The following is a 23,506-nucleotide window of genomic DNA, read 5'->3' on the forward strand; positions in this document are numbered from 1 at the left end:
AGAAGACTATTCTTCTGTTACCCACCTGGTTCACTATATAGGAAATAAGAACGATCAAAGAGAAGAAAGTATAGGCAGAGTAACAGGGTGTCCTCTGTTGTCTTGCGGTCTATCTTATGTTTGCCGCGTCAAGAATTGTTCTCCTTTCTATCTGCTATCGGATAGGCCTCTTCCCAGAGTTTCCGAACTTCAGTCCTGAACGCAACATCTGACCAAATAAAGTCCCTAAGTATTTCGTACGTTTGCATCCATGACTTCGAAGCGCCGAATTTCTCGGATTGCAGGAGTGCAATGTAGCTTGATCGTACAGGACCCGTCGGGGCGAACGCACCACCCATGTAGACAAGCCACATCAATAGATCTGCGTGCTCGTTCCATACTGGATCATCATAAGCCTGTTGAAGTTCGAAGAGTAACTTGGTAGAAATATTGGCCTGGGCGATCAGTAGATGTATCACAAAGAGTTGATCAAAGACTCACAGGAATTACCAATGCACACCATATCGAACAGCACAGCATGACTGAACATATATACGCCCCAAGATAACAGCACCTCATTATTGGTGTCGGCTTGGGAAGGGCTTCTAAACGGGATTGTATCGACGCTATATGGTCATTGATGGATACCCCCGAGACAACACAGTCAGCGGGTCGATAATCGTCGCGAATACGCTCGAGAGCGTAGATATCCTCTAGAACTTCGATAAACTCGTCGCTGAACAGATGAGATCGTATTTGAAGACCAGAAGGTAGGTGAAAAAGGTTCCGAGACACAGACTCTCTCTTCCACTCAAGCTCAGTAAAGCTCGTATGGTCAACGATGCGCTTTGAACCAACCAAGATAGAGGAGTTCAAATCTTGCCTGATGAGGGAGGTGTTAGATCAGGGACAATGGGTACTAATAGAATACATACCAGAATATTGCGCGTTTAATTCCTTCAGTTAAACGGGTACCTGACTTTTGACAGGCTTTGAGTAGAAGCTGCACAGCTCCCATGTGCAGCTGAACTTGGGATGTCGTTCCAAGTCTGGCCTGTGATGACATTAGTACAGTCCATAGTTATCTGAATAGTCTTACCTCGACACCAACGAGAAGTAGTATCGCACCGATAGTCGATTCCGAGACAGTTTTGTTCATAGTCTCACGGATATGATACATGGCCTGACCTCGATAGACGAGAGATTCATTATTCAAAACACCCCCACTGGCTGCAAAGGTCAATGAAAGCATGACTGCATTCATCAAAGCAGGATCAACGAGGCCGGCTCGAAAGACAGAGTGGAAGTTCTGAAAGTCGAGGTCTTGAGAAATACTAAAGACTGGCTCTGGAGCCTGTCGGGCTTGGTCTGATGAGTGTGTCAGCTTGTATTATGTCCTGCTTAAAGAAAGATACCCACGATTGTTGAGTAGATGTTGTAATCTTGAGCTTTTGATAGGAAGGCTATCAAAAGGATCAAGAGTACTTGCACCCAGTATGCCGAGAGGTGATTCATGTTTTCCCTTGCGTTTTGGGTTCTTCCCATCCTCGATACAAAAGTTCTGCATAGATGCTTTTTGAAGCTTTCGTTTATTCTGCAACGCTTGCTTTACCGCATGCGAACGGGCCAAGCGTTTGGCAGCCTTGTCATTATCGTTGAGGTCTTGAAAACTTATGAATTGGAATTGCGCCACTAGAAAGTCAGAACTCATCGACTCTTGTAAAAGTGATTGTCATTTTCGGTATCAGACTCACTTTTGCAGGGAAAGAGTTTATCTTCGAGTTCAGAGTCATGTGATATGTATTTAAAACAGCTCCAATGAAGGAACCGGTAAGGTGTTGGTTGAACTGGTAAGATGACGCCAGCCCATAATCTCACCAAGGGTTTCTGCTGAGAAATCACGACTTCGGCTTTTTCCGTAAGCGCGCGACCGCAGGATCAGCTAGTCCCAGTTAAGAAAAATCTCATTTCCTTATTGGGAAGTATCTCATTACTGAATGTAGAAGACAGCATCATGCACAAGCGAGAGTAATTGAAAATTCACGATAGATGAGCCTAGTATTCGCTTCATTTCTAATCATCAGGATAACTGGCCAGTTTGTCATCAAAATTCGAGTATAAAGAGTGAAGGTGCGACATTGGGAAAGTCTTGTCGTAATCACTCAAACAGCCAACAACCATCACTGTTATCAACATAATTCATTACCTCTATTATGACAGACTCACGCCTCTTTAAGCCAATGAAAATGGGCAACATTCAAGTCCAACATCGCATCGGCATGGCTCCCATGACCCGACTCCGAGCAACCGTGGACCGTATCCCCAACGCCCTGATGAAGGAGTATTACAGTCAACGCGCATCCGTACCTGGAACTTTAATCATTACCGAAGGCACTCTCGTCTCGCCTGCTGCAGGCGGTGGCTTTGCCAGAACACCTGGAATTTGGAACCAGCAGCAAGTCAATGCCTGGAAGGTCATTACAGACGAAGTACACAGCAAGGGCAGTTATATCTTTGTGCAGCTCTTTGCCATGGGTCGAGCTGCCACTGTTGAAGTTGCTAAAGAGGAGGGAATTGATATCATTGCACCCAGTCCACTCTCATTTGAAGGGAGTAACGCTCAGCCCAGAGCTATGACTCTGGGAGAGATCCATGAGATGATCGATGCTTTCGAGAATGCCGCAAAGAACGCGGTAGCGGCCGGTTTCGATGGGGTTGAGATCCATGGTGCAAATGGATATCTTCTCGACCAATTCCTTCAGGATGTCAGCAACCATCGCGATGATGAGTTCGGCGGAAGCATCGAGAACAGATCTCGTATCGTCAGCGAAATCATGGAACGCGTCGCCACAGCTATTGGCCCTGAGCGAGTCGGTCTTCGTCTAAGTCCATGGAGTACCTTCCAAGGCATGCGCATGAAGAACCCGATTCCCCAATTCACAGATGTCATCAACAAAGCAACGAATCTCAATCTCGGCTATCTCCATCTGGTCGAGTCGCGTATCTGCGGTAGCGCGGACGATCTGAATAACGGGCAGGAAAAACTTGACTTTGCTTATGATCTCTGGAAGGGACCTTTACTCATTGCTGGAGGGTACAAGCTAGACGGCGCGAGAGGCTTGGTCGACCGTGAACATCCAGAGAAGGAAATCATGGTCATGTTTGGGAGGGATTTCTTGGCGAATCCTGATCTGGTGTTGAAGCTACAGAATGGAGTGAACCTCAATCGAGGTGAGAGGAACACTTACTACACAAGTGATTCTGCTGGATATGTAGATTATCCTTTCAGCGCCAAGGTCACTGTTGCGGCTTAAAGTAGTTCAATGTATTTTTTTGTCTGTGTTTATATAACCCCTACCTTGTAAAAGTCATTCGCCTCTTGCAAGCTCTTCTTCGTAAACGCGGCTGAAGTGAAGTGGAACACACCCTGGGGATGGGTTAAAATTGCAGTGCAGCAAGCCACAACTTGCACAGACATGACGACCTCACGCGACAGTAAGAGCCCTTCGGCAGGGGTTAAAATTGCAGTGAAAACAAAGAATCTGGGTAAAATGACCAAATGCGCCTACTGATTGGTTTATTTATCCTCGGAACAGTTGATGTTATTCCACAGAAGTTTAGCCCATATTATCAGATCATCCATCAGTACTGGGTATGTCATAACTTTAGACTACTGTAGAAGCTTATAAGATTAGGAATACCTTGTAGATATAATTTACTTAAATCGTAGCCTATAATTAGTCTAAATTAGGATAAGGATTTAATAAAAGCGCTAAAACAGCCCTTTTACACCAAAGATGTATCTATAAGGCGTTCCCAATCTCATGAGTTTCTACGGTATCGTATGACTAGTCGGACTCTTCTGTTTTCAACTGGGCCTTTTCATTGGCCCATATATCCTCGGAGCTCGTGATGTTACTCCAGGCAGAAGTTTAGCACAGATCAGATCATCCAGCTGAGCACTATATCAAGGCTTCTCCACTTTGGTTTATGCCTCAACTCCAATTCAACCTATCCTCACCATGGACGCTGACAACCCATTCTCAGTCTTCCCCAGGGAAGTCCGAGACATGATATATTCCTACTCTATCCCGATGATCCCATACACAGACGCCACAATCTTCAAAACAGCCTACAACCCCAAAAACACCCCTCTTCTCTTCCTCAATGAAGCCATCTTCAAAGATGCCCAACACCTTCTTTACAAAGATCACGCCATGATCATCCCAGTGCTCAATCCAAGCGAATACGAACTCAAAGAGACAAAATTTGCACCAATCGTCCGCCAATGCTCGCGACTGATGAAACAGCGCTCAAACAGACTCATGATCGGAACATCACGCTTCATTGCCGCAAGCTACTCCCCACTCCTTCACATAAATATTCACGACGGAACATCAGCCGAAGATTGGATATATAAATTCTGCGGGTTCGATAACCCTGAGCCGCTAGCCAGGAAACTCATCGATGAGTTGATTTCGCTACGACCTGAACTGCCGAATGTCAAAGTCATTGAGTTTAAGTTCTTTGAGGGTTTTAATATTGTAGTTTTGAGGTGGAAGGAATACCTTTTGGAATTGAAGGAGGCGTGGCCAGAGATTGAGATTGAGATTGATTTTGTTCCTGCGTTTGTGAGCTGGGAGCATGTTGAAGCGTTCTTACAGGATGCTCAGGATAGTATGGAGGTAGATGGTGTTTTTAGCGAGGATCGGCTGATGGAATTGATGGAGAGGAGGTATGGCACTGAATAGTGGGCAGTCTATGACGGTTGGCAGGTCTCGGGCTTCACTCGTTATGAGACAATACTGGTATTCTATCATTGAAAATGTATAACATAAACATTCTAACTACAAACAAGCTACGCTATGCTGTCTAACCCATCCTTCAAAGACCATACTCAGCAATCAACTTCTCCGCCGCAGTCATACCCGTCACATAAGCAACAGACTGAATATGACAACTAGCCAAAACAGGCACAACACCCATATCAGCTACACGCAGACCCTCAAAGCCAATGACCTTGAAGTCATTATCGACCACAGCTTCAGGGTCATCCTTCTTGCCCATCTTGGTAGTACCGCACATGTGCCAGCTGGACGAAATAGTAGCTCGCCAATGCGCAAGAAGTTCTTCGTCGGAATCACCCACTGGTCCGACCATCGTGTCGACGTTGTTCTTGACGTAGTTCTCGTGCTTGACTAGACGGAATGCATCGCGGAGGGATTCGATGGCGGCGCGGCGGTCGAAGGGTGTGGAGAGGAATTTGGGGTCGAATTTGAGGGGGACGTTGGGATCGGAGGATTGAAGTGTAACCTCGCCTTGACTCTGCGAATTGTAGTAGAATACTAGAATGCAGGAGTAATTCAAGTTGCAGTCCGGAAACTGAGGAATGAACCAATGAATAGGAAAGTGCGTAAGAATCTCATAATGAGGCACAGTCTCCTTCATGAGATACTCCTTCTCCTGTTCCGGCAAAGCCTTGAACTCTTCCGACTTGACAAGCTTATCGAGCTTAAACCAGCCGATACCAAGTTCACAGGCAAACTTTGTCCAGGGACCTGTGCCGTCCTGACGCCATTGCTGGAGTGCTTCGTCCATAGCTTTTTGGTCGCCGTAGAAGGGCTTGCGGGCTGTGTCGCCTTCCTTGCGGGTGTAGACTAGAGGAGTGAACATGTGGTCGCGAAGACCTTGGCCGATGCGGGGGACGTCTTTGGCGACGGGGATTTTGAATTGATTGAGCTGGGAGGCGGGTCCTATGCCGGAGTGCATGAGGATGCTGGGGGTGTTGAGGGCTCCTGCTGACAGGATGACTTCTTTTGAAGCGTAGTCTGCTGATGTTAGCTGTGAGTGTACAATAGTCCCAGATAATTATAACTTACACTTCTTGTCACCTACCTCAACACCAACTGCCTTGTTACCCTCGAGAATTACTCTCTGAACAGACGAATCTGTCAAGACAGTCAAGTTCTCAGGCTTTGGTTCCAACAAATCATTCGCCGTAGATCGTCGTCCCTTGTAACTGGAGTTGATCAAAACCGACATTCCAAGAGGATTGCCAGAGTTATGATCAGGGTTCAACGGGAACCCAGCATCCTCGAAAAGGTCCAGTACTGGAGGAAGATCCGTCTCCCACTCAGCCGCATACCCGACATGAAGTTTTCCTTGACTTCCATGGTCCTCGTTCTTGGGCGCAGCATACTTCTTGTCAATCCCCTCGGGCAAAGCCCCATGGAACGTCTCAAGACTCTTGAACCGCTTCTGGATCTTATTCCAAGCGAATGCATCATCGCCTACAATTCTCGCCCACTCCTCATAATCATCTCTCGCACCAACACTGTAAACTCCAAAGTTAATCGCACTGGAACCACCGAGTCCTTTACCACGTGAATAATCCAATTCACGACTATCAGCGTGTTCCTGGGGCGTTGTCTTGTAGCCCCAGTTCATGTCCTTGTTCATGAAAGTCAGCCATCGTTGGCCGTCGACGCGGAGGTTACGGTCCGCGTTTGTGCCGCCTGCTTCAAGAAGCAGAACGCTGGGCTTTTTGCCTGCTGACGCGAGACCTGCTGCGACGGAACTACCGGCGGGGCCACCTGGAGAAGACATTAGCGTGTGTTTTTAGTGGTTATGTGATGAAGATCATTCGATAGTGCGAGTTTTTGAGTCATAGTGTGGGCGAGCGAACGGACGGCCGCTAGAAAGAAAGACGTACCTCCTACGACAATAAAGTCATAAGTTGAAGAAGCCATGTTGCAGATCTGATAGGGAAAAGATGGTTGATTGGATGGTGATGGTTTGTACGATTCAGTTTATGAGGCGTGACGAGATTACTACGTATTGAACCAGCAATGAGTGATGGAGGAGAGAATTGAATAATGAGGGGAAATGGGCTATACGAGGAGTTATATACAGGTTAGTCTAGCTCTCAAGTTGAGTGTGACAAGTACACGCAATTAATGCTCTTCCCCTCTCCATTAACTGGGCTGGGTAGGGCGTCAAAGACTAGGGCGCCTTGTCCGTAGTGTAACGTCTGCTAATTATTCCATACTGTATTAGGCAAAGTATGAAGCACCAACAGGACAGTTTGACAGAGGCAATCATACGGTACGTTGGTCGTAAGCGGGGATTAAGAACAGCGCATTGTTAAAAGGCGGGTATTAACTTAGACGAGTTTCAAGGGTTCCTGTCGATCTTACTCCGCTCCAGTACGGAGTCAAAAAGTGAGAAGTTTGTAGTTAAAAATGTCAGACTCCTGTGTTTTGTGATTGATTCAGTAAGCGGGCTCTTACATGGATGCATTCTCGAGTATTATGTACCGGATCAGTCTACGCCCTACGGTAGTTGTGCTGACTGAGACTCGAGTTTGTTCTAAGCTGCCAAGAACAAACCCCGCTGAGAGACAGGGGTGGCTTAGGTTCCGCGGAAGGGCCCCTTACCTGGACCGGGGTCATCGAGGCTGGTCATGGTCACTCAAGGATATTTAAATGCAAATCATTTTTGTTTCCACGCGTGTCTTTTGTAATTCTCATTTCTCATGTCTCGGCTCATCATGTCATACTTCCGATTGCCGGTACCTCACTGCCGGAAGGATCAATAACCAATAAATGCTGCATCAGATATTGCATCAAATTGTTGCAACACATAGCATAACAACTGGGTGTGTCCTTGAATAATGCAGATACTTGTAACCGGCCAGTACCCACTCATCCCCGTCTTAACACCGGAGCATATTTCCATTGCGAGTTTAGAGCCATTAGTCCAACGCTCAGCGCGGCACTGTCTTTAATTCTCCGTCATGCGCGTTCTCCTGGACATTGCATACGCAATCTACACAAGGTGATCTTATCCCATACTGAAGTAGAAAGATCTGCAGGAGATGGAGTGTCATCCCGAGACTATGATACGCGGTGGGGACACAAAGTTCGTGTAAAATGTTCTTCCATCGCCGATCTCATGAACTGCCCTCCATTTTGAGTCGCCACATCCTGCTCATGGCTGCACAACTAAGGAACTGTTGACAGTTGACTCGTGGTGACAGGGATATTTACCTGTAGTAATACCCAAGTGTCAGCACCTGTCAATAGTGACTGGCTTGACTGGTTTCTTCTAGGGGCCTTCTGCGACACATTAAACAAAAGATCTTCATGGCGGCTCAAAGGAAGGTAACGTCGCTGTCAAAGCACACACTTAATGTCTCGGTATATGGACCCGTTCTTAGAAGGCAAGTCCCGAATGTGTAAATTAAACTTGATGCTTGTACCCGTATTTATTCCCCATGAATCTGTCGCATCTAGATTCTTTTCATCTTTACTTTCTTTTTGCTTCTCTGTAGGATTGTGAGTTGTTCAAGATGGACGCTATTGCGGAACAGTTCATCCTGCTCTCTCTTGGCTTGGTCACCATCTTTGTCCGCATTGGCGTGAGATGGCGACAGGTTGGGGTTGCGGGATGGCAGTTGGACGATTATCTGATGCCATTTACTGGCGTAAGTTCTCTTGAACAGTGCACGCAGACTCAACACTGACCATCATAGCTCCTCTTCACAGCCGAAACGATAGCAGCGTACCTCGTTGGCGCCAAATTCCAGGGCTTGACCAATAGTTACATGACCGACGAACAACGCGCCGACATCGACGTCAACAGCGAAGAACACTACAATCGAGTATGGGGATCCAAGATTCAGGTTATAGGCTGGTCCTTTTATGCTTGTATTCTTTGGTCGCTTAAATTCTGCGTCACTGCTTTCTACGGTCGTCTTACGTACGTCACCTCTTTTCTCTTCATTCGGGATTGTTCATACTGACTTCTTCTAGCTCGGGCTTGTCGCATCTAAGAATGCGTGTTATCGTGGCATACATCATTCTTGGGATCACTTATGGTGTTGTCGCTCTTACTATTTTATTGTCATGCCAGCCTTTCAATCATTTTTGGCAGGTTACGCCTGATCCTGGCTTGATCTGTCAACCGACGAAGTCACCGGCATATGTTCTGGTTGTTGTCATTCCCAACATTTTGACGGATGTTTACTTGCTGTCTATTCCTTTACCTGTAAGTAGACTAGCCGACACTATCGAGATGGATAACTGACAGTTCTGCAGCTACTCTGGGGCGTCAACATTAGCTTGCGACGCAGACTTACACTCATGCTTCTATTCAGCGGCGCTCTATTCATCATGATGGCCGGTACAATACGAGCTGTGACCATTCTCACAGTACGCGCCACCCCTCATCTCACCATCTATCATTTACTAACAATTGTCTAGGCTGGTCCCGAAGGCGCAGTATCCGGTAGCTCCTGGGCCTGCCGCGAAACCTTCGTGGCAATAATCGTAACCAATCTACCCATCATCCAACCCTTAATCCGCAAAGGCGCCAACTTCATCGGTCTCAGCGTATTATTCTCCCGTGGAACAAAATCCGCATCACAAAGCCACCAGCTACGCAGCAACGAAGCAGGAAGCCGCTTCAAATCCAGCCGCAGAACGAAAAACGACACAAACACAGGTCATCCGCTAACTACGATGCCGCAAACTTCTGCTTGGGCCAGCGACGAGCATATCCTGCCTGGCACGAGTAGTGGGAACGGCAAGGGGATTGTTGTGGCGCAGGAGATTAGCGTGCAGTCCGAGGCTTTCGATGATGCGAATCTTGGCGAGGTTACAAAGGGTCCTGCGGTGCACGATTGGGGGTACAAGACAAGGGATCCTTGAGTCTGATATGAGAGAGATTTCCTTTGTTATCTATACTCAATGTAATAATGTAATGCAAATTCTTCATGAACCTCTTTGAACTTGATGTGGATCCCGGATCCTGCGGAAGATCGTCATCCGGCGAATGCAAGGACCAGGGTTGATAAGTGCCCGACTCCCCGAACCTTCAGCGGATCCGCCTTGATCCCCTGCAGCCTCCGCTTTATATTGAGCCCTGAGAACGGAGGGGCGGTCAATCTACCGGTTAGGTTAACCGAAGCCGAGGCGTTGAGTTTGAGGACCTTGTCAATGTTTAAAGCGTGTGGATTTTGGTATACCTGTTGGTTAGAGGTTGTCAATGCAGCGGAGGTAAGCGATGTTTATAAGCATGGGATTCCCTGTGTGACGCAAAACAGATTCAGATGCAGAATGTTTCGGCTATCATCCGACGTAGCATCTGTCTTTGTTCTCCAGTGTTAAGATATATCTAATCGACCTGGCTAATAACTGGGGTTCAAACAATTGTTTTAGTAGGCTTCGGAGATATTTTTCATGCGCGGTAGGGTACATTAGAACTATAACTATACTTATAGCATTTCAAATCAAGAAGGTAACAGTATACTCCTCACAATCATGCTTGCAGTTGGCAGACGATGTAGCCGGGCGATTTACATTTGTATACGGCCTGGGTCAGCAAGCTTTACATCGGTGCAGCTGGTCCTATTAACTGTCGAGCTGAGCCAATAAACATATCAGATCAAGGACGATAGCACTGTCAGCGGTCGTTCCGCGATATCTTCACTTCAATTTTAACTCCAGCGCCACCAATAGAACTTTACATGCTGGTGGTCTCAAGTTAATAGCTCAGCCAATAAGCGCATTTGATTAAGGACAAGTGACCAATCCGTGAAATGTTCACTGCAATTTTAACCCCTCCCCGAAGGCTATCCTTGTCACGTGGGCTGTTTCTGCTTGTAGGCCCAGGTGTGACAACATGCTGCCTTTTAGACTTGGCGCGCTGATATATCTCCTGTGTCGTATATGAAGGAATGTAGGGTTGCACCCAAGGTCTAAACACATGAAATCCGGACCCCATCCAAAAAGTCTACATCTCACGCATCCCATTCCACAAATTGCCAACATCCGTAAATTCAACCTCCTGCAGCATAGACCACCAATTCGGGAACGGATCCGGCACAGCAACAGGCGCACCCAAACCAAGAGCTTGATTCTGGGCAGCCACCGAACTTTCACTTCCATCTTCTCTCTGTCTATCGGCGTGGCTGATTTGCTGTAAATGCTGATCCGACCTATCGACGATGCGATATTCGTGAATTGACTGGTGTAAAGCCTCGAAGTCGGCTCTTGAGCGACCACGGTAACGACCTTCGTCTTCTGTGGCTCGCTTGTATAAGAGTGATGAGTTCTGAATAGTTTTAATCTGATTTTGTTAGTTCCTGACGTTCTGTTGCAAATACGATGTTTGAACTTACCCAACCTCCAGCGAGTTCCCACGCATTCTGGAATTCTTCCAAGTACTCCAGTCCCCAATTCATGAGCTGTTCAGCCCTCGTACTCCGGCCAAGATTCATCCTAGGAAATCGGAATACGTAGAGATTCAGAAAACATGCTGTGAAAGCACAGAATCCAGAGAAAGGTGTCATAAGTGGGATACCACACTCCGATGCTTCTTGAAGCAAGCAGGTGATCTGTTCCGCTGCGTTGAAGACCTCTCTGGAGCTTTCATCCCACCAACCTGGTGGAGCTTCTGCTTCTAGGAGAGGGGGGTCGACGGGACCACGAGGTGTCATATCGGCTTTCGGTAAGAAGGGGAAGTATTCTCGGTGAAGCATGATTGTACTGTGTAAATGTTAATGTCAGCGCCACTCCTTCAGGGTCGGCAGGAATCTTACCTGAGATAGTAGAGCATATTTAGGTAAATGAAAGATTCACCATGCCCCAACGTCATATGCACAACAACGCTCTGCTCCGGATACCAAAGTCTCTCATGCTGTCCCTTCCTCCATTCCTCCAATCTTGTCCTGCACTGATTCCAAGGCGACCCCGGCACCCAAGGACAATTCTCTGCTGCACACATCCCGGGCGCACACCGTCCATTATTAAACACAAACGACATAGCCTGAGCATAAATATCAAAACCCAGCGCGATAGACTCAAATCCCTCTGCAAGACCAGACGTGTCGCCTAGCGAAGTGCCGAAAGAAAAGTCGGTGTAGTTGAGAGGTCGAGGGACCTTGAGCTTTTGCATTTCGGACATGGGGAGCATGCGGGGGTTGTATGTTCCTGAGTTGATGGTACAGTCCATTATGAAGCAGGCCCAGTATGTTCGAGATTCTACGGCTATGGCCATGGTGTCTGGGTCGTGACTTTGGGAGACGTCGAGGGGATGGGGACTTATGCGGGAGCTGTGAAGAGATTGCATGATGCGAATTGCCATTCCTGATATGATTAGCAAGCGTTTATGTCGGGGTGTGAGTTACTTACCGCAGTGCATCCAGGCTTTGTGATACTCACGCACTCCCCATTCGTATAACGTCAGAATCAACAAAGCCTGTACAACTTGGACTTTTGGCGGTTGCAGAATAGCATCTGCCAGGGTACTCCAAGCGTAACTTGCATAAGCCTCACTGCTCCTCAAGCTACTTAACCAGTCCCCAGTGACGATAGAACATTGCTTCCTTGTGATGGCAAGAGTTGTAGCAAGAAGCGCTTTACCCTCTCTGGTTCGCACAGTCTGAAATTCCTTCATAAAGGCCGACGCCTGAAGTATTCTCAACTCAGGAAACTTGGCAGTAAATATATTCAGAGCTTTTAGAATGACACCCATTGGTAGATTCGACAGATGTTCGTCCATACTCTCGAGTTCGTTGTATGGTGCTGTTTGTCTTGAAGGTATGGGTGTGGCCGGACTTTGGAAGACCGACGAATGCGAAATCACTGGAGTCTCGTCACCCCTCGGAGTCGAAGCTATCGATGCATTCTGTGTTCTTCTTGCGACCTTCTTAACAGATCTGACTTGTGGTCTCGAGAGTTCGCAGCCCGATGTTCCGAGTCGGTCACACCTTGAACAAGGTGCGGTTCCAGTGTGAACGCACTTGACCTTGGCTTTTCTTGAATAATATGTTAAAACTATTCTATCTTCAAATCAACCAGTTCATTGACTTACCTGCACTGTTCGCAAGATAAACTGGATCGCATTGTTCGGTATTGGCGGGTTGTCGGATTTGAAGGGTAGATCCAGAGAAATTTGGGAGCCGAGAAGCCGGTTTTCGGAACTCGGGTTTGGCGGTTCAGGGAGAAATGTTTTCCCGCTAAATACAGGGAGCACAGCAACCACCAAGACAATGTTCAATACTGTCTTTGTTCAGATAAGAATATCCTATTATGAAAAGTAGAATGTTACATTTATAGTGGTAACACCTTAGCTTGTTCTACTAATTTACAGAAATTTGTTGTATGCACACGACAAACCCTGTCGCAACGATTCCAGCCGTGAAATCAATAACAAGTTGATGCTCCATGTTACTTATGCTCATGTTTGGCCTTCTTTTTAGGTCTCATCTCACCCTCATATATCTTGAAGAAATTCTCCGGCTCGGTGGGATGCTCGCCGGTTACATCGTGAAAGGCTGTGGTGGAAATGTAGTTGGTTTTGCCCTCCTTGACAAGACTGTAGTACTCGAGAAGATACTGCTGCTCTGATGGATCCAATTCGGTTTGGGACTTGAGTACTCGTTTCGCTTCGGCACTAGGACATGGTTAGTATGATGCAATGTTTTGGTGGTAAGGAGACGTACTGAGAAATGTTTTCAAATTGGAGTTCGGTTCCGAGAGCCTTACTGGCGGCGGCGGCGAGTTCCTTTCCGGCACAGAGCATTGGGCCTGGCACTTAACGTCAGTCCTGTTCGGTCGAGGGTGTTTATCCTGAGAGATTTGACTTACCAGTAACGACCATCATCTGGCCACGATGTCGGTCGTCAAATCCATGTTTGCCCTTTCCAGTCAAGACATGGGCAGCAACTTGGGCAACGTCCTGTCTCTTTGTCAGCGAATGCCTTATCTGGTATCGAATAATCTTACACCAAGTGCAACTGGGGCGAACTTGTGATTTTCTCCGATGGGAAGTGGAAGAATGCCTTCTTCTTTCGCCTGTTTGGAGTACAGAAGAAGATTCTCAGCAAAGAAGCCAGCCCTAGAGATCATTGGTTTCTTGTTACGTTTGTGGACATCGTAAGACTTACCGAATAATACAGGGCGAAGTTCCAGTAGAAACATTCGGATCTCCCTTGGCCTCCATAACAAGCGCCTCCAAGTCGATAAACTCTCTCAACCTGGGTTGCTTTCCCCTCTCAGCGTAATCGCACCCCGCCGAACTAATCAGCAGAACGTTAGGTACATCCGCCTTCTTGGCCGCATGGACAAGCTCCTCGGTAATCTCAAGCTTATGTTCATGTGTGGGGGGAACGAGACAGATAGTGTCGCAGCCAGTGTCTTGAAGGGTCTTGGCCATAATTCGAAGACGACCAGGCTTGTGTGGGACAATTTTGGCGCCGAGTGATTTGAGTTCTTGGGCCTTTTCGGATTCTGGGTTAAGGGTGAGGCCGACGACGCTGGTGACTTTGCGGGAAAAATCGCGGTGCTTGAGGATTAGTTCCGCGATGAGGAACCCTGTATTGCCGTCGACGGCTGTGATGCAAATATTTCGCGACATGATGGGCTAGTCTGGTAGTTTAAAAGAAGCAGAGCGTATCAAGGGGACAGCAGATGAGGGGAAATCTGGTTTATAAATAAAAGTCGGTCTGTCATTGTTTACGGGATCTTTCATACTGTTGGTTCTCAAATAACACAAGTCTCGTCATGCTGAGCAATTGACCCATGTTTGTCTCCAAGTACCAGGATGACCGGAAGAAAATGTCCGCAGACGCCATTTACGTGTCTTTTCAATCAGTGTTTGCTTTTTACGTGATGTAAAGAAATGAGGCTGGTTCCATATTGTGACGCTGACGACAAAATGATGGTCTCCTTTCATGAGGGGTTGGTCAAGGTGGCCTGGCACTTAGATCTGCCCACAGTTGCACAGTACGGTTAATATCTGTAAGTTTCACAGTGCAAATCATATTTCCAACGGCACTAATGCAAGCACTTGAGACGGCAATTGCTGGTCTTGTTGATCAGTTACCGGTAAAACGACCATCACCCCAGCTATTCCAAGCCTTACTTCAGAATACCTGATTTTTGCATCAGTCAATAAAATGCTTCATGTTATCAGGAAAACATCAAAAGTTTGAATGATCGTCTCAATTCATCGCTATAGCTTGTGGATACAGAGCACTTCCATCCGTCCAAGCAATCTCTCATAATAGTAATACATTTAAGAACTGAGACCGCCCTTGCGACCAGCCTCCTTGGCCTTCTCACTGCCGGGCTCAAAGGAGCCAGATGAGGCTTTGCCACCCTCGGAAGCAATTTCTCGCTTGATATATGTTAGTTGTCTGCATGGAAATCAGTAGAATATTGGTGGACAAACCTGCTTGTCGGGATCCATACTGGCGAAACCACCAGAGTGGCTGGACTTTCCGCCCTTGGAAGCAATCTCTCGGACCTCCTCCTTGGGTCTGAAATTGTTAGCAAAGTTCTCGATGTCAATGACTTGTTTAGAACATACCGGTTGGCAAAGTTGCCAGGGTTGGGGTTATCGGTACCAGTCATAGTGATAGTTAAAGTGTTGTTGTGTTTAATAATTGTTTTTATTTTGTTCCGATTTTCCCAATTACTCGGGTTTCTTCACCTTTAAATATTCAATAAGCAGCGGCTGACTTCATGTTAGTGGTTCAATTGACGCGTTACGGTACGTTTGCATGACGTATACGACTCCTCACCCTGACCAAAAAACATCGTATTATTTCGACATGACGTCTATAAAGAAGCAAACAATACATAATTCACGGCTGAGTGACGGAGTTCTTGAAGCAATGCGCGATCATGACGCGCGGAGGTTGCTTTGTTTCCTAGCAATGGCTGACATGGGAACAGCTCATTGGTATAAGCTTACGGTGATCGACGCGGATGCAAGGTTCACCTTTCCACTAGGACAATGGCAGGTCTAACGTGAATTGATTAACGAGATGTCGGGGATTTCTTATATCGTCATTGAGCTGAATGTATTTTTTTTTACCGCTTGTCAGATCAATAATAACCGAATCATGCGTTGCCGCTGGTATCGGTGAATGTGAAACTTTCACTTCCGGAGAGTCTTAACCACTGCTTCAGTCGAGTAGCGGATAAATCGGATAGCTATTAGCGCGATGACTTTTTATTGCTGTATCTCTTGACACTACAAAATCTCAATTGTTAGATAAGTAAAGCGGTTAGCTAAGATAGGACCCAGAGATCAATAATTGCTATATTTGATTTTCTTAACTAGGTACGTTAACTTATAGTGACGTTTTAGTTACCCTAGGTTTCTCAGACTCAGATCCAGATAAGATAAGATAAGGCACGATAAGATAAGTTGCAGAAAACGCTAGAGTCGAAACAGTTAAGGCCGCCCGGAATGAAGGCAGGAAGTATTACGTAAATGCTTATTCCCGTGTTTTACTCCAGCGAAGTCAAGACACCGAAATCGCCGACTTACCTTCACCATAAGCAATTGCTGAGAAATACACATAACGCGAAACAATACCGATGACCGAATCTACCAACACGAGCGACTCAAGACCGTCTAGCGTGACACCTGGTCGTACGCGTGTAGCGCGAGTCGCATGCAAAGCCTGTCATGCCCGACGAGTCAAATGCGACGCCGGCGAAGGCCAGCCATGTTGGCATTGTCGCACGCGAGGTTCAGAATGTGAATTAATTGAGTCGAAACGTGGCAAGTATGTAAAATTGAGGAGACAAGGGGGACATAGACGACTTACGCTGTTGTAGGTATGCAAGACGAAGTAATGTTCAGTCGAAACAGCAGCGCTCTTCGAGACGGTTGCAGCAGACTCAAAGCCCAGCTCATAGACAAGATGAGACGCCAAATGTTGAGAGTATTGCAGTCATGACTCCTCAAAGTAATGAGGTTGCCCAATACTCTACGCAGCCACAAAACCCAGAACCAATTGTTCAACCTGACTTTCAACCACAAACCCAATCCAACCTTAGCCAAGTGAAAGACCGATCCTATTTCCTCGGCGACTCAAGTAGCCTGTCCTACATCGTCGAACTAATCTGCACTCCAAGAGGCGGAGTCAGTGAACCAGTCAAGGTGCACTATCCCATTCCAGCATCGATAGTCGACCGTGCAGTCGCACCATCACGCCCTCAAATCGAGCCGCTTCGCTTGCAAGATGCATTAACACTACCGTCAAAAGATATAATGGATCGACTCATCTACATCTTCTTCGACACAGTGCATCCACCTTGGCCCGTCGTCGACAGAAGACTATTCTTACAGAGCTACAAAGCCGGGCAAGCTTCGACTCTTCTCTTGCACGCCATGTTTGTCGTCACTTACATCTTTTGCGAAGAAGATTTGATTAAGGATGCTGGTTTCAGCGATCGTGTTGCCGCGCGGAAACACCATTACCTTCGTGCCAAGACGCTCTATGATGTTGATCATGAGACAGATCGGGATTTACTTGCTGCTTCGCTTCATCTTTTGGGGTTCTGGTGGAATGGACCTGATGATCAGAAAGATGCGTGGTTCTGGTTGGGCTGTGCAACTTCTTATGCTCAGTCATTAGGGCTACACCGCTCGTAAGTTGTTGCTCACCCGTCCGTGACCAGTACTGACTTCCTGCAGAACAGTCACCTCTAGGCTCAGTCCGGAGAAGAGAGCGTTGCGGAAACGGATATGGTGGTCTATTTACGTGAGTACAGTCTGGGCCTTCCATTTCAGGTAGCTGATATCATTAGACTCGCGATCGACATACGGCTGCATGCCTGGGGAAACCATGCAGAATCCGAGATGAGGACTGTGATATCGAGCCACCAACCGAGGCCGACCTTTACTACGACGATGTCACAGACGATCCGCTCATACCACCTCAGAACGAACATCAAACAGCCTTTTTTCTCGAGATGCGCAAGGCTGCCGAAATCCGTAAGCTTTCCTCTCCACTCAAACATATGGAACGACTATTGATATGACTAGTCGGGGACATTGTCATTGGTGAATTCAGTCCACGTCGTATAGCTTCAGAACGATACGAAGTTGCGAATCTCAAACGAAGGCTCGAAGAGTGGGAAGTACAGTTACCAAAGTGTATGCAAATAGCACCACTTGATGAGACTCGTGGGGCAGCGTTCTGGGCTACCCAGCTACACATGGCTTACCAGTAAGACATGAAAAGCACACGGTGGTATCTATCTAACGTGTTTCAGGAATTACTTCATCCTTCTCTTCCGACCGAAAGCAATTCATGATCTTTCGCCAGCTCAGGTCGAGGGTGATATAATGGCACGCAGAGCAGCTGATACTATCACGCGCATGACTGAAGACCTCATCGCAGTCGGCACGTTGCGATATGTCCAAATGCACATGTAAGAAACCTTCACATTCTATTGCGTCGCTCCTAACTTGTTCAGTATTCCCGCCGTTTTCGGAGCGCTCTCGATCCATACACTCGTCATTTGTCGAAAAGACCCCATCCGTCGCCAACTAGCAGGTAACAAATCACGACAATGCATCCTCGCACTAAGTGAACTGGCAAAGTCATGGCCGATCGGACTGTGGATAACGAAGTTCTTCGTCAACCTCTTCCGGCGATTGACAGGCCAAGGTTCCGCGGTTTCGGCTGGTTCAATCGTTGATGTGACGTCTCGTATTGCTCGCGCCAACGAGGATAATGCTTCTGGAGAGGTTGGATCGCAGAATTTGGCTGAGGCATTGAATGGGTTCAATCAACAGGCCAGCTTCTCTAATGGTGACGGGTCGATGATGGAGCCGCCAGGTGATATGTTGTATCCGGATCAGTTTGGGTTCGATTCTTTTTGGGCGGAGGATACTATTGATGTCGACTTACTGTTGCAGCATGGGTTGTGTCCGCTACTCCCACCCAACTTTGGACCTGTGCCACCTGGTTCGTTGGGTTTGTAGAGCAGAGAGTCAATTTAAACTTTTTGTCCGAACTCGATACTACAATTTATGCAAAAGTATTGATAAAGAATGCTATATCGAATCCTGTCTCTATATCTATAGTCTATGGTATCTCTGGAACAAATCCGCTAAACCAATGCAACTCCCAAGTCACACGCCGTTTTGTCTATCGCTCAACCCATCATCTTCCCATTACATCTCCTAAAACTTTCCACCTAAGTAACCGCAGCAAATCTGCTCTTGGCTCTCAACTTCTTGCCATACTTGAAGAATAGCCAAGGAAACGGCGCCATAGCCACCGTCAAAAACGCAAGCAGACTAGACGCCCACTGGAAACCAAGGGTGTTGTACATCTGAATACCAAAGAGAGGGAATGCCGCTGGAAAGGGAGTTAGATATTGTGCTTGGGATGGAGGTGAAAGAAGACTTACCAGCGAAAGAGCAGCGGGCAAAACTGTTGGCTGCCATTGCTGAGGCGGCATATTGAGGATAGGCGTCGACCAAGAAAGTGAAAATGCCGGTGAAAACGAGGAGCATACTAGAAGGTGTCAGCTGTGGTCTGAATAGATAAGAGAGGTAGCTTACCCGCATCCAAACACTCCTGAACCAATAATAGGCACAATCCAATGCACGCTCGAATAGGTTGTCCAAGCAAACCAAAATAGCCCAATTGGGATAAGAAAAGCGCCAAGGATACACGGAGGGAGTCTGTATTCTGGCTCACTAACAGCCTTGCCCGTCTCCTTCTTCTGCTTCGCCAACCACCCAGCTCGAAGTTTAGCCCAGATCGGTGTCGTAGCCGTCGCGATGATGAGTCCAACGAAGATACCCAAGAACGTCATACCAACCTGCCAGAGATTCATGCCGTGGTTTGTTCGGAATACGAGTGGGAAGGCGCCGAAGAATAGATACAAGATGCCGAGGAGGATGGCCGAGTAGAGATCGAGGCAGAGACACATTGGTTCGAGAAAGAGAAGCTGGAAGGGTCGTGAAACAGAGATCTTGAGGGTTTCGAGGATGGGCTTGTGTGCTTCTTCCATTGGAGCGCGGTACGCATCGTTACCAGTCTCTTTGCGAAGCTTCCTCGCTTTCTCTCGAAGAAGAATAGGATGAAACGTCTCAGGCGCAAAGAAGACAATCGCAACCATAAGAATAGCCGCCCAGATAAGCATAACATAGTACGTCCAGCGCCAGTTAGTATTATAATTGATAAATCCTCCAATCAAAGGTCCAATAGCTGGTCCAATGAACGGCGCAAGAGATACCAAACTCATAGGTTTCTGAATATCCTCCTTCTCAAATACATCGCCCGCCGTTCCACCCGCGACACTGAGAAAACTACTCCCAGCAAAGCCAGTGAAGAAGCGCGCGATGATCATGGTTTGAATATTCTGCGCGACGGCAGAAGGGATAGTCCAGATAATAAACATAGTCCAAGAAACGAGATAGATAGGTCGACGACCGTAATACTCGCTCAATGGACTTGTCAGGACTGGTCCAAGGGCAATTCCTAGGACGAAAGTTGAAAGACCGAGGGTGGCGACGATTTGAGAGCAGTTGAATTCGGCGTTCATTTGTTCGTATGTTGCTGTGTAGATTGAACTGGCGCATGTTCTAAGATCGTCAATTAGTTTCTTGGCACTTAGTTAGAATGAGGTTGACTTACACGCATAAACTTCCTACGCAGGCAATTGAGACGATGACCCATTTTCGTAGTGTTGACATGCTTCTTGGACAGAGGGGATCTTTGTCGCCATCCCATGTGACTGGGATTGTTTCTTGGATTCCATGTTCGGTGGTCTGATCGCTCAGATTTTGGTCTTCGTTTGGCGCATTGTTTGATGGTGGCGCGTTCTTTTCCACGTCAGACCCAGGGTCTTCGTGTTGGATACCGTTCACGGCCATGGTAAAGATATTGATGGTGATGCTGTTTCAAAACATGACTGTCTGACGTAGGTATTTAAGAGAAAAGGGACTAGGTAAGAAAAATAATTTTGACGGATCCACGGATTTGTAATGACGATTTCACTTTTTTGTCGGAGATAAGGAGTGGGGATCAAGGAGGTTAAGATGCCGCGGTGTCTTGGGAGTTGTGACGCACTGGTGGAGTTGATTTGAGCAGGGGCAATTGGCCACTGCGTTGAATCGGCGACTTGATTGATAAGAATGATATCGGGAATAGGGAATAATTGCCTGCTGATATCACGCTATGCCCTTTTCGCTGGGGCTGGTGCTGTGGATGTTCGCTGTTCTGGTGTTGAGGACATTCAATGAGAAGGGCAATTGACTCATCAATTTCTTCACCACCGGCCAATCTTGTTCAGAAGGAAAATAGACTCACGCTTGATAATTGACCTTCAAAAAACCCAAATAGATATCAGTGGGGGCTTATGCCATTTATATACTCACAAAGTGAAGCATATAGGGTAACTCGCGACCGCGACATGGATTTCTGACAGATTATCAGGTCATCAATACGTAGTGAGTCGGACATCATGACAATATGGTAATAGGTTACTTTGCAACTGGTTCTGGGAGTTATTCTATGTAAAGATGATGTTGAGAGTTTGAGGCTCTGCGACAATCTTTGCCTGTCCTGTTGGTCGACAAGTCGTGATCATTCTAAATTTGGACTCCACCAGTTTCCCTCTCGCATCACGTCGTGTGGAAAACCAACTGTGACAATGGGCAGCGGTTCGGAGAAGCCAGTTTTGTTCTTGTAAGTGCACTGCATTCCACCATTACGCCCGCTGACAATTTTTAGTGACATTGATAATTGCTTATATTCACGCAGTAAGTCACGCAAACTCTCAGCTCCTCACCGCGTCACTGACTTCAGCCAGATCACAAAGTTCTAGAGCTCATGTCAGCTCGCATCGACGCCTACTTTAAAACTCACCTAGGGCTTTCTCATGAAGAAGCAGAGCGCCTTCACAAGGACTACTACCAACAATACGGCCAGGCAATTGAAGGTCTCGTGCGCGATTTTCAAATCGACGCGCTCGACTACAATGCTAAAGTCGATGACGCGCTACCACTCGACGACCTCATCAAACCCAACCCGCAATTGCGAAAATTCCTCGAGGAAATTGATACTTCGAAAGTCAGACTTTGGTTACTAACAAACGCGTATGTTAATCACGGACGGAGAGTCGTGAAATTGCTTGGCGTGGAGGATTTATTTGAGGGGTTGACGTATTGTGATTATACGAAGATACCTTTCGTGTGTAAGCCGCAGAAGGCGATGTATGAGAAAGCTATGGAAGAAGCTGGGGTCTCTGACGTTTCGAATTGTTATTTTGTCGGTAAGTTGCGGTTCTGGTTAATGTTGAATTTTGCTGATTTTGTTGGACAGACGACTCGCATAAGAATGTCATTGGAGCACAACAGGCTGGATGGACGGCTATTCATTATGTAGAGGAGGGTTTTCCTCTTCCTGAGACGCCGGCATCGCAGTATCAGATTCGTAGCCTTGAGGAGTTGCGGTCGCTATATCCTGAGTTTTTTAAGAATACATAGTAGTAAAAGTACCGCCAATGGGGTTTGAAGCTGGAAATAGTCTTGATATCTTTCAAATACAGGACAGAACACCCTTTACTACTGGCTTAGTTGGCCTTCTCACCTATGGGTGGTTTGTTCCTTCCTGTGCTAGCAGCTATTCTACTGGGGCTAATGCACTGTCGCGTGCTGCGTCAGATGGCGGAGTCGGATTGCCGCGGCCTGACGAATGAAGTGGCGGTTGAAGAAACCAAATCACAAAACCACATGGCTTCTATGTTAGCTTCGCGACACCATAGATCATTCAGACCTACCACTAGCCAAGAGCGATCGCTTTGTTTCCCCGAATCGGTTCAATTCAGCTCAGTATGCGTGTCTTTCGACACTCCATGCATGCTTTGATGTGAGTAAATATCTTCCATTTATCGAACATGCTGAGCTAACTGCAAACAGGCTACCAGATTGCAAATACTTGAACGACGAACAGTAGTACAGAAGGTTGACCAGGATTGGAGACTCGATTACCTGTGGTCTCCTCAAATCCCACCCGAACCGTTATTGTTCTGGAATCACAATGGCCTTATTAAGAATGGCCCTTTTCTGGAGGACGCTAGTGTGCCTATTCAGGTGTGCACCTGGGGCCTAGAAGGCGATAACCGACACTTGGCGTCAATCTGGTCCTCGATCTACGACATGTGTCACGTCGCGTCTTTAGCTTTCACTTTTGAGTCGGAAAATGGTGAAGAGTCTACGGAGGAGATCGGCGACGTAGGCCCGATGATGATGATGCGTAACGCTCCTAGGAGATGGGAACAGTCGGGGTCCGGCCTAACCATAGAAATCGATGAAGGTGAGAATATCGTGGGCCTTGAAGTGCAAATTTCCGAGCGCTTGGTTGTTGGCCTTAAGGTAAGCAGAAACGTGATGCTACGAGTTATTCATCACTGACACAGTTTAGGTCAAAACCGATAGAAGGAAGATGCGTCTGACACACAGAGGAGGGCCTCTCGACAAGGACCCTGAGTCACCATGGTTTTCTGTGAAGCCCAAGCCGGGCAATAGGGTTGTCGGCATGTGGGCTACCGGATGTGGTTTCGCTGTAAGTTCTCATGTTTCTTTACATTTGGATGTTCGGAGGTGCTAAATCTATGCAACAGGACGCCCTTTTCAACAATATCGGTTTGATAACGGTGGAAGAGTGAAGGTGGCTGGCATAAATGATCAAATCTAGATT

At 47.1% G+C, this 23,506-nt stretch overlaps 12 protein-coding genes across 12 annotated transcripts; 6 read left to right on the plus strand and 6 right to left on the minus strand.

The window, feature by feature from the left end:
- Positions 1 to 24: 24 nt before the first annotated feature.
- Positions 25 to 1,840, minus strand: B0J16DRAFT_408208 (uncharacterized protein). The gene is made up of 6 exons (XM_046133013.1): positions 1,734 to 1,840; positions 1,399 to 1,671; positions 1,079 to 1,347; positions 915 to 1,033; positions 481 to 862; positions 25 to 434 (listed from the first exon to the last, which is right to left on the minus strand). Coding segments are annotated over exons 1-6 (1,350 nt in total). The 5' UTR covers positions 1,735 to 1,840; the 3' UTR covers positions 25 to 128.
- Positions 1,841 to 2,192: 352 nt separating this feature from the next.
- On the plus strand, positions 2,193 to 3,318 carry B0J16DRAFT_295107 (uncharacterized protein; the record flags this gene model as incomplete). Its single annotated transcript, XM_046124412.1, has 1 exon — positions 2,193 to 3,318. One exon carries the CDS (start codon positions 2,193 to 2,195, stop codon positions 3,291 to 3,293), a length of 1,101 nt encoding a protein of 366 aa, XP_045988129.1. The 3' UTR covers positions 3,294 to 3,318.
- A 663-nt stretch (positions 3,319 to 3,981) lies between these two features.
- Positions 3,982 to 4,835, plus strand: B0J16DRAFT_326051 (uncharacterized protein). The gene has a single exon (XM_046125958.1). The coding sequence runs from the start codon at positions 4,002 to 4,004 to the stop codon at positions 4,728 to 4,730; it is 729 nt and encodes a 242-aa protein (XP_045988130.1). The 5' UTR covers positions 3,982 to 4,001; the 3' UTR covers positions 4,731 to 4,835.
- Positions 4,836 to 7,225, minus strand: B0J16DRAFT_326053 (uncharacterized protein). The gene is made up of 4 exons (XM_046125959.1): positions 7,037 to 7,225; positions 6,692 to 6,892; positions 5,859 to 6,572; positions 4,836 to 5,807 (listed from the first exon to the last, which is right to left on the minus strand). Exons 2-4 carry the CDS (start codon positions 6,726 to 6,728, stop codon positions 4,864 to 4,866), a joined length of 1,695 nt encoding a protein of 564 aa, XP_045988131.1. The 5' UTR covers positions 6,729 to 6,892; positions 7,037 to 7,225; the 3' UTR covers positions 4,836 to 4,863.
- A 1,104-nt stretch (positions 7,226 to 8,329) lies between these two features.
- On the plus strand, positions 8,330 to 9,689 carry B0J16DRAFT_376961 (uncharacterized protein; the record flags this gene model as incomplete). The annotated part of the gene is made up of 5 exons (XM_046130806.1): positions 8,330 to 8,464; positions 8,513 to 8,739; positions 8,793 to 9,027; positions 9,078 to 9,191; positions 9,243 to 9,689. The coding sequence occupies 5 exons, from the start codon at positions 8,330 to 8,332 to the stop codon at positions 9,687 to 9,689; spliced, it is 1,158 nt and encodes a 385-aa protein (XP_045988132.1).
- An 893-nt stretch (positions 9,690 to 10,582) lies between these two features.
- Positions 10,583 to 12,902, minus strand: B0J16DRAFT_326057 (uncharacterized protein). The gene is made up of 5 exons (XM_046125960.1): positions 12,856 to 12,902; positions 12,174 to 12,799; positions 11,582 to 12,128; positions 11,162 to 11,528; positions 10,583 to 11,109 (listed from the first exon to the last, which is right to left on the minus strand). The coding sequence occupies exons 1-5, from the start codon at positions 12,885 to 12,887 to the stop codon at positions 10,774 to 10,776; spliced, it is 1,908 nt and encodes a 635-aa protein (XP_045988133.1). The 5' UTR covers positions 12,888 to 12,902; the 3' UTR covers positions 10,583 to 10,773.
- Positions 12,903 to 13,165: 263 nt separating this feature from the next.
- On the minus strand, positions 13,166 to 14,400 carry B0J16DRAFT_390412 (uncharacterized protein; the record flags this gene model as incomplete). Its single annotated transcript, XM_046131880.1, has 5 exons — positions 13,166 to 13,437; positions 13,487 to 13,571; positions 13,632 to 13,722; positions 13,770 to 13,881; positions 13,931 to 14,400. 5 exons carry the CDS (start codon positions 14,398 to 14,400, stop codon positions 13,212 to 13,214), a joined length of 984 nt encoding a protein of 327 aa, XP_045988134.1. The 3' UTR covers positions 13,166 to 13,211.
- A 660-nt stretch (positions 14,401 to 15,060) lies between these two features.
- Positions 15,061 to 15,417, minus strand: B0J16DRAFT_390414 (uncharacterized protein; the record flags this gene model as incomplete). Its single annotated transcript, XM_046131881.1, has 3 exons — positions 15,355 to 15,417; positions 15,217 to 15,304; positions 15,061 to 15,162 (listed from the first exon to the last, which is right to left on the minus strand). The coding sequence occupies exons 1-3, from the start codon at positions 15,396 to 15,398 to the stop codon at positions 15,061 to 15,063; spliced, it is 234 nt and encodes a 77-aa protein (XP_045988135.1). The 5' UTR covers positions 15,399 to 15,417.
- A 924-nt stretch (positions 15,418 to 16,341) lies between these two features.
- On the plus strand, positions 16,342 to 19,153 carry B0J16DRAFT_1201 (fungal-specific transcription factor domain-containing protein). The gene is made up of 7 exons (XM_046121592.1): positions 16,342 to 16,564; positions 16,617 to 17,432; positions 17,479 to 17,545; positions 17,592 to 17,778; positions 17,830 to 18,013; positions 18,060 to 18,218; positions 18,264 to 19,153. Exons 1-7 carry the CDS (start codon positions 16,374 to 16,376, stop codon positions 18,772 to 18,774), a joined length of 2,115 nt encoding a protein of 704 aa, XP_045988136.1. The 5' UTR covers positions 16,342 to 16,373; the 3' UTR covers positions 18,775 to 19,153.
- B0J16DRAFT_277313 (major facilitator superfamily domain-containing protein) lies at positions 18,812 to 20,775 on the minus strand. Its single transcript, XM_046123802.1, has 4 exons — positions 20,441 to 20,775; positions 19,360 to 20,388; positions 19,206 to 19,312; positions 18,812 to 19,153 (listed from the first exon to the last, which is right to left on the minus strand). Exons 1-4 carry the CDS (start codon positions 20,677 to 20,679, stop codon positions 18,990 to 18,992), a joined length of 1,539 nt encoding a protein of 512 aa, XP_045988137.1. The 5' UTR covers positions 20,680 to 20,775; the 3' UTR covers positions 18,812 to 18,989.
- A 645-nt stretch (positions 20,776 to 21,420) lies between these two features.
- B0J16DRAFT_326062 (HAD-like domain-containing protein) lies at positions 21,421 to 22,561 on the plus strand. The gene is made up of 4 exons (XM_046125961.1): positions 21,421 to 21,493; positions 21,539 to 21,567; positions 21,618 to 22,079; positions 22,130 to 22,561. The coding sequence occupies exons 1-4, from the start codon at positions 21,459 to 21,461 to the stop codon at positions 22,291 to 22,293; spliced, it is 690 nt and encodes a 229-aa protein (XP_045988138.1). The 5' UTR covers positions 21,421 to 21,458; the 3' UTR covers positions 22,294 to 22,561.
- B0J16DRAFT_390417 (uncharacterized protein) lies at positions 22,399 to 23,474 on the plus strand (the record flags this gene model as incomplete). Its single annotated transcript, XM_046131882.1, has 4 exons — positions 22,399 to 22,638; positions 22,726 to 23,181; positions 23,231 to 23,371; positions 23,430 to 23,474. The coding sequence occupies 4 exons, from the start codon at positions 22,399 to 22,401 to the stop codon at positions 23,472 to 23,474; spliced, it is 882 nt and encodes a 293-aa protein (XP_045988139.1).
- Positions 23,475 to 23,506: the final 32 nt, after the last annotated feature.

Source organism: Fusarium flagelliforme, assembly GCF_020744385.1.
Source record: "Fusarium flagelliforme strain FIESC 12 MPI-CAGE-AA-0113 chromosome Unknown B0J16scaffold_1, whole genome shotgun sequence".
Classification (NCBI taxonomy): Eukaryota; Fungi; Ascomycota; class Sordariomycetes; order Hypocreales; family Nectriaceae; genus Fusarium; species Fusarium flagelliforme.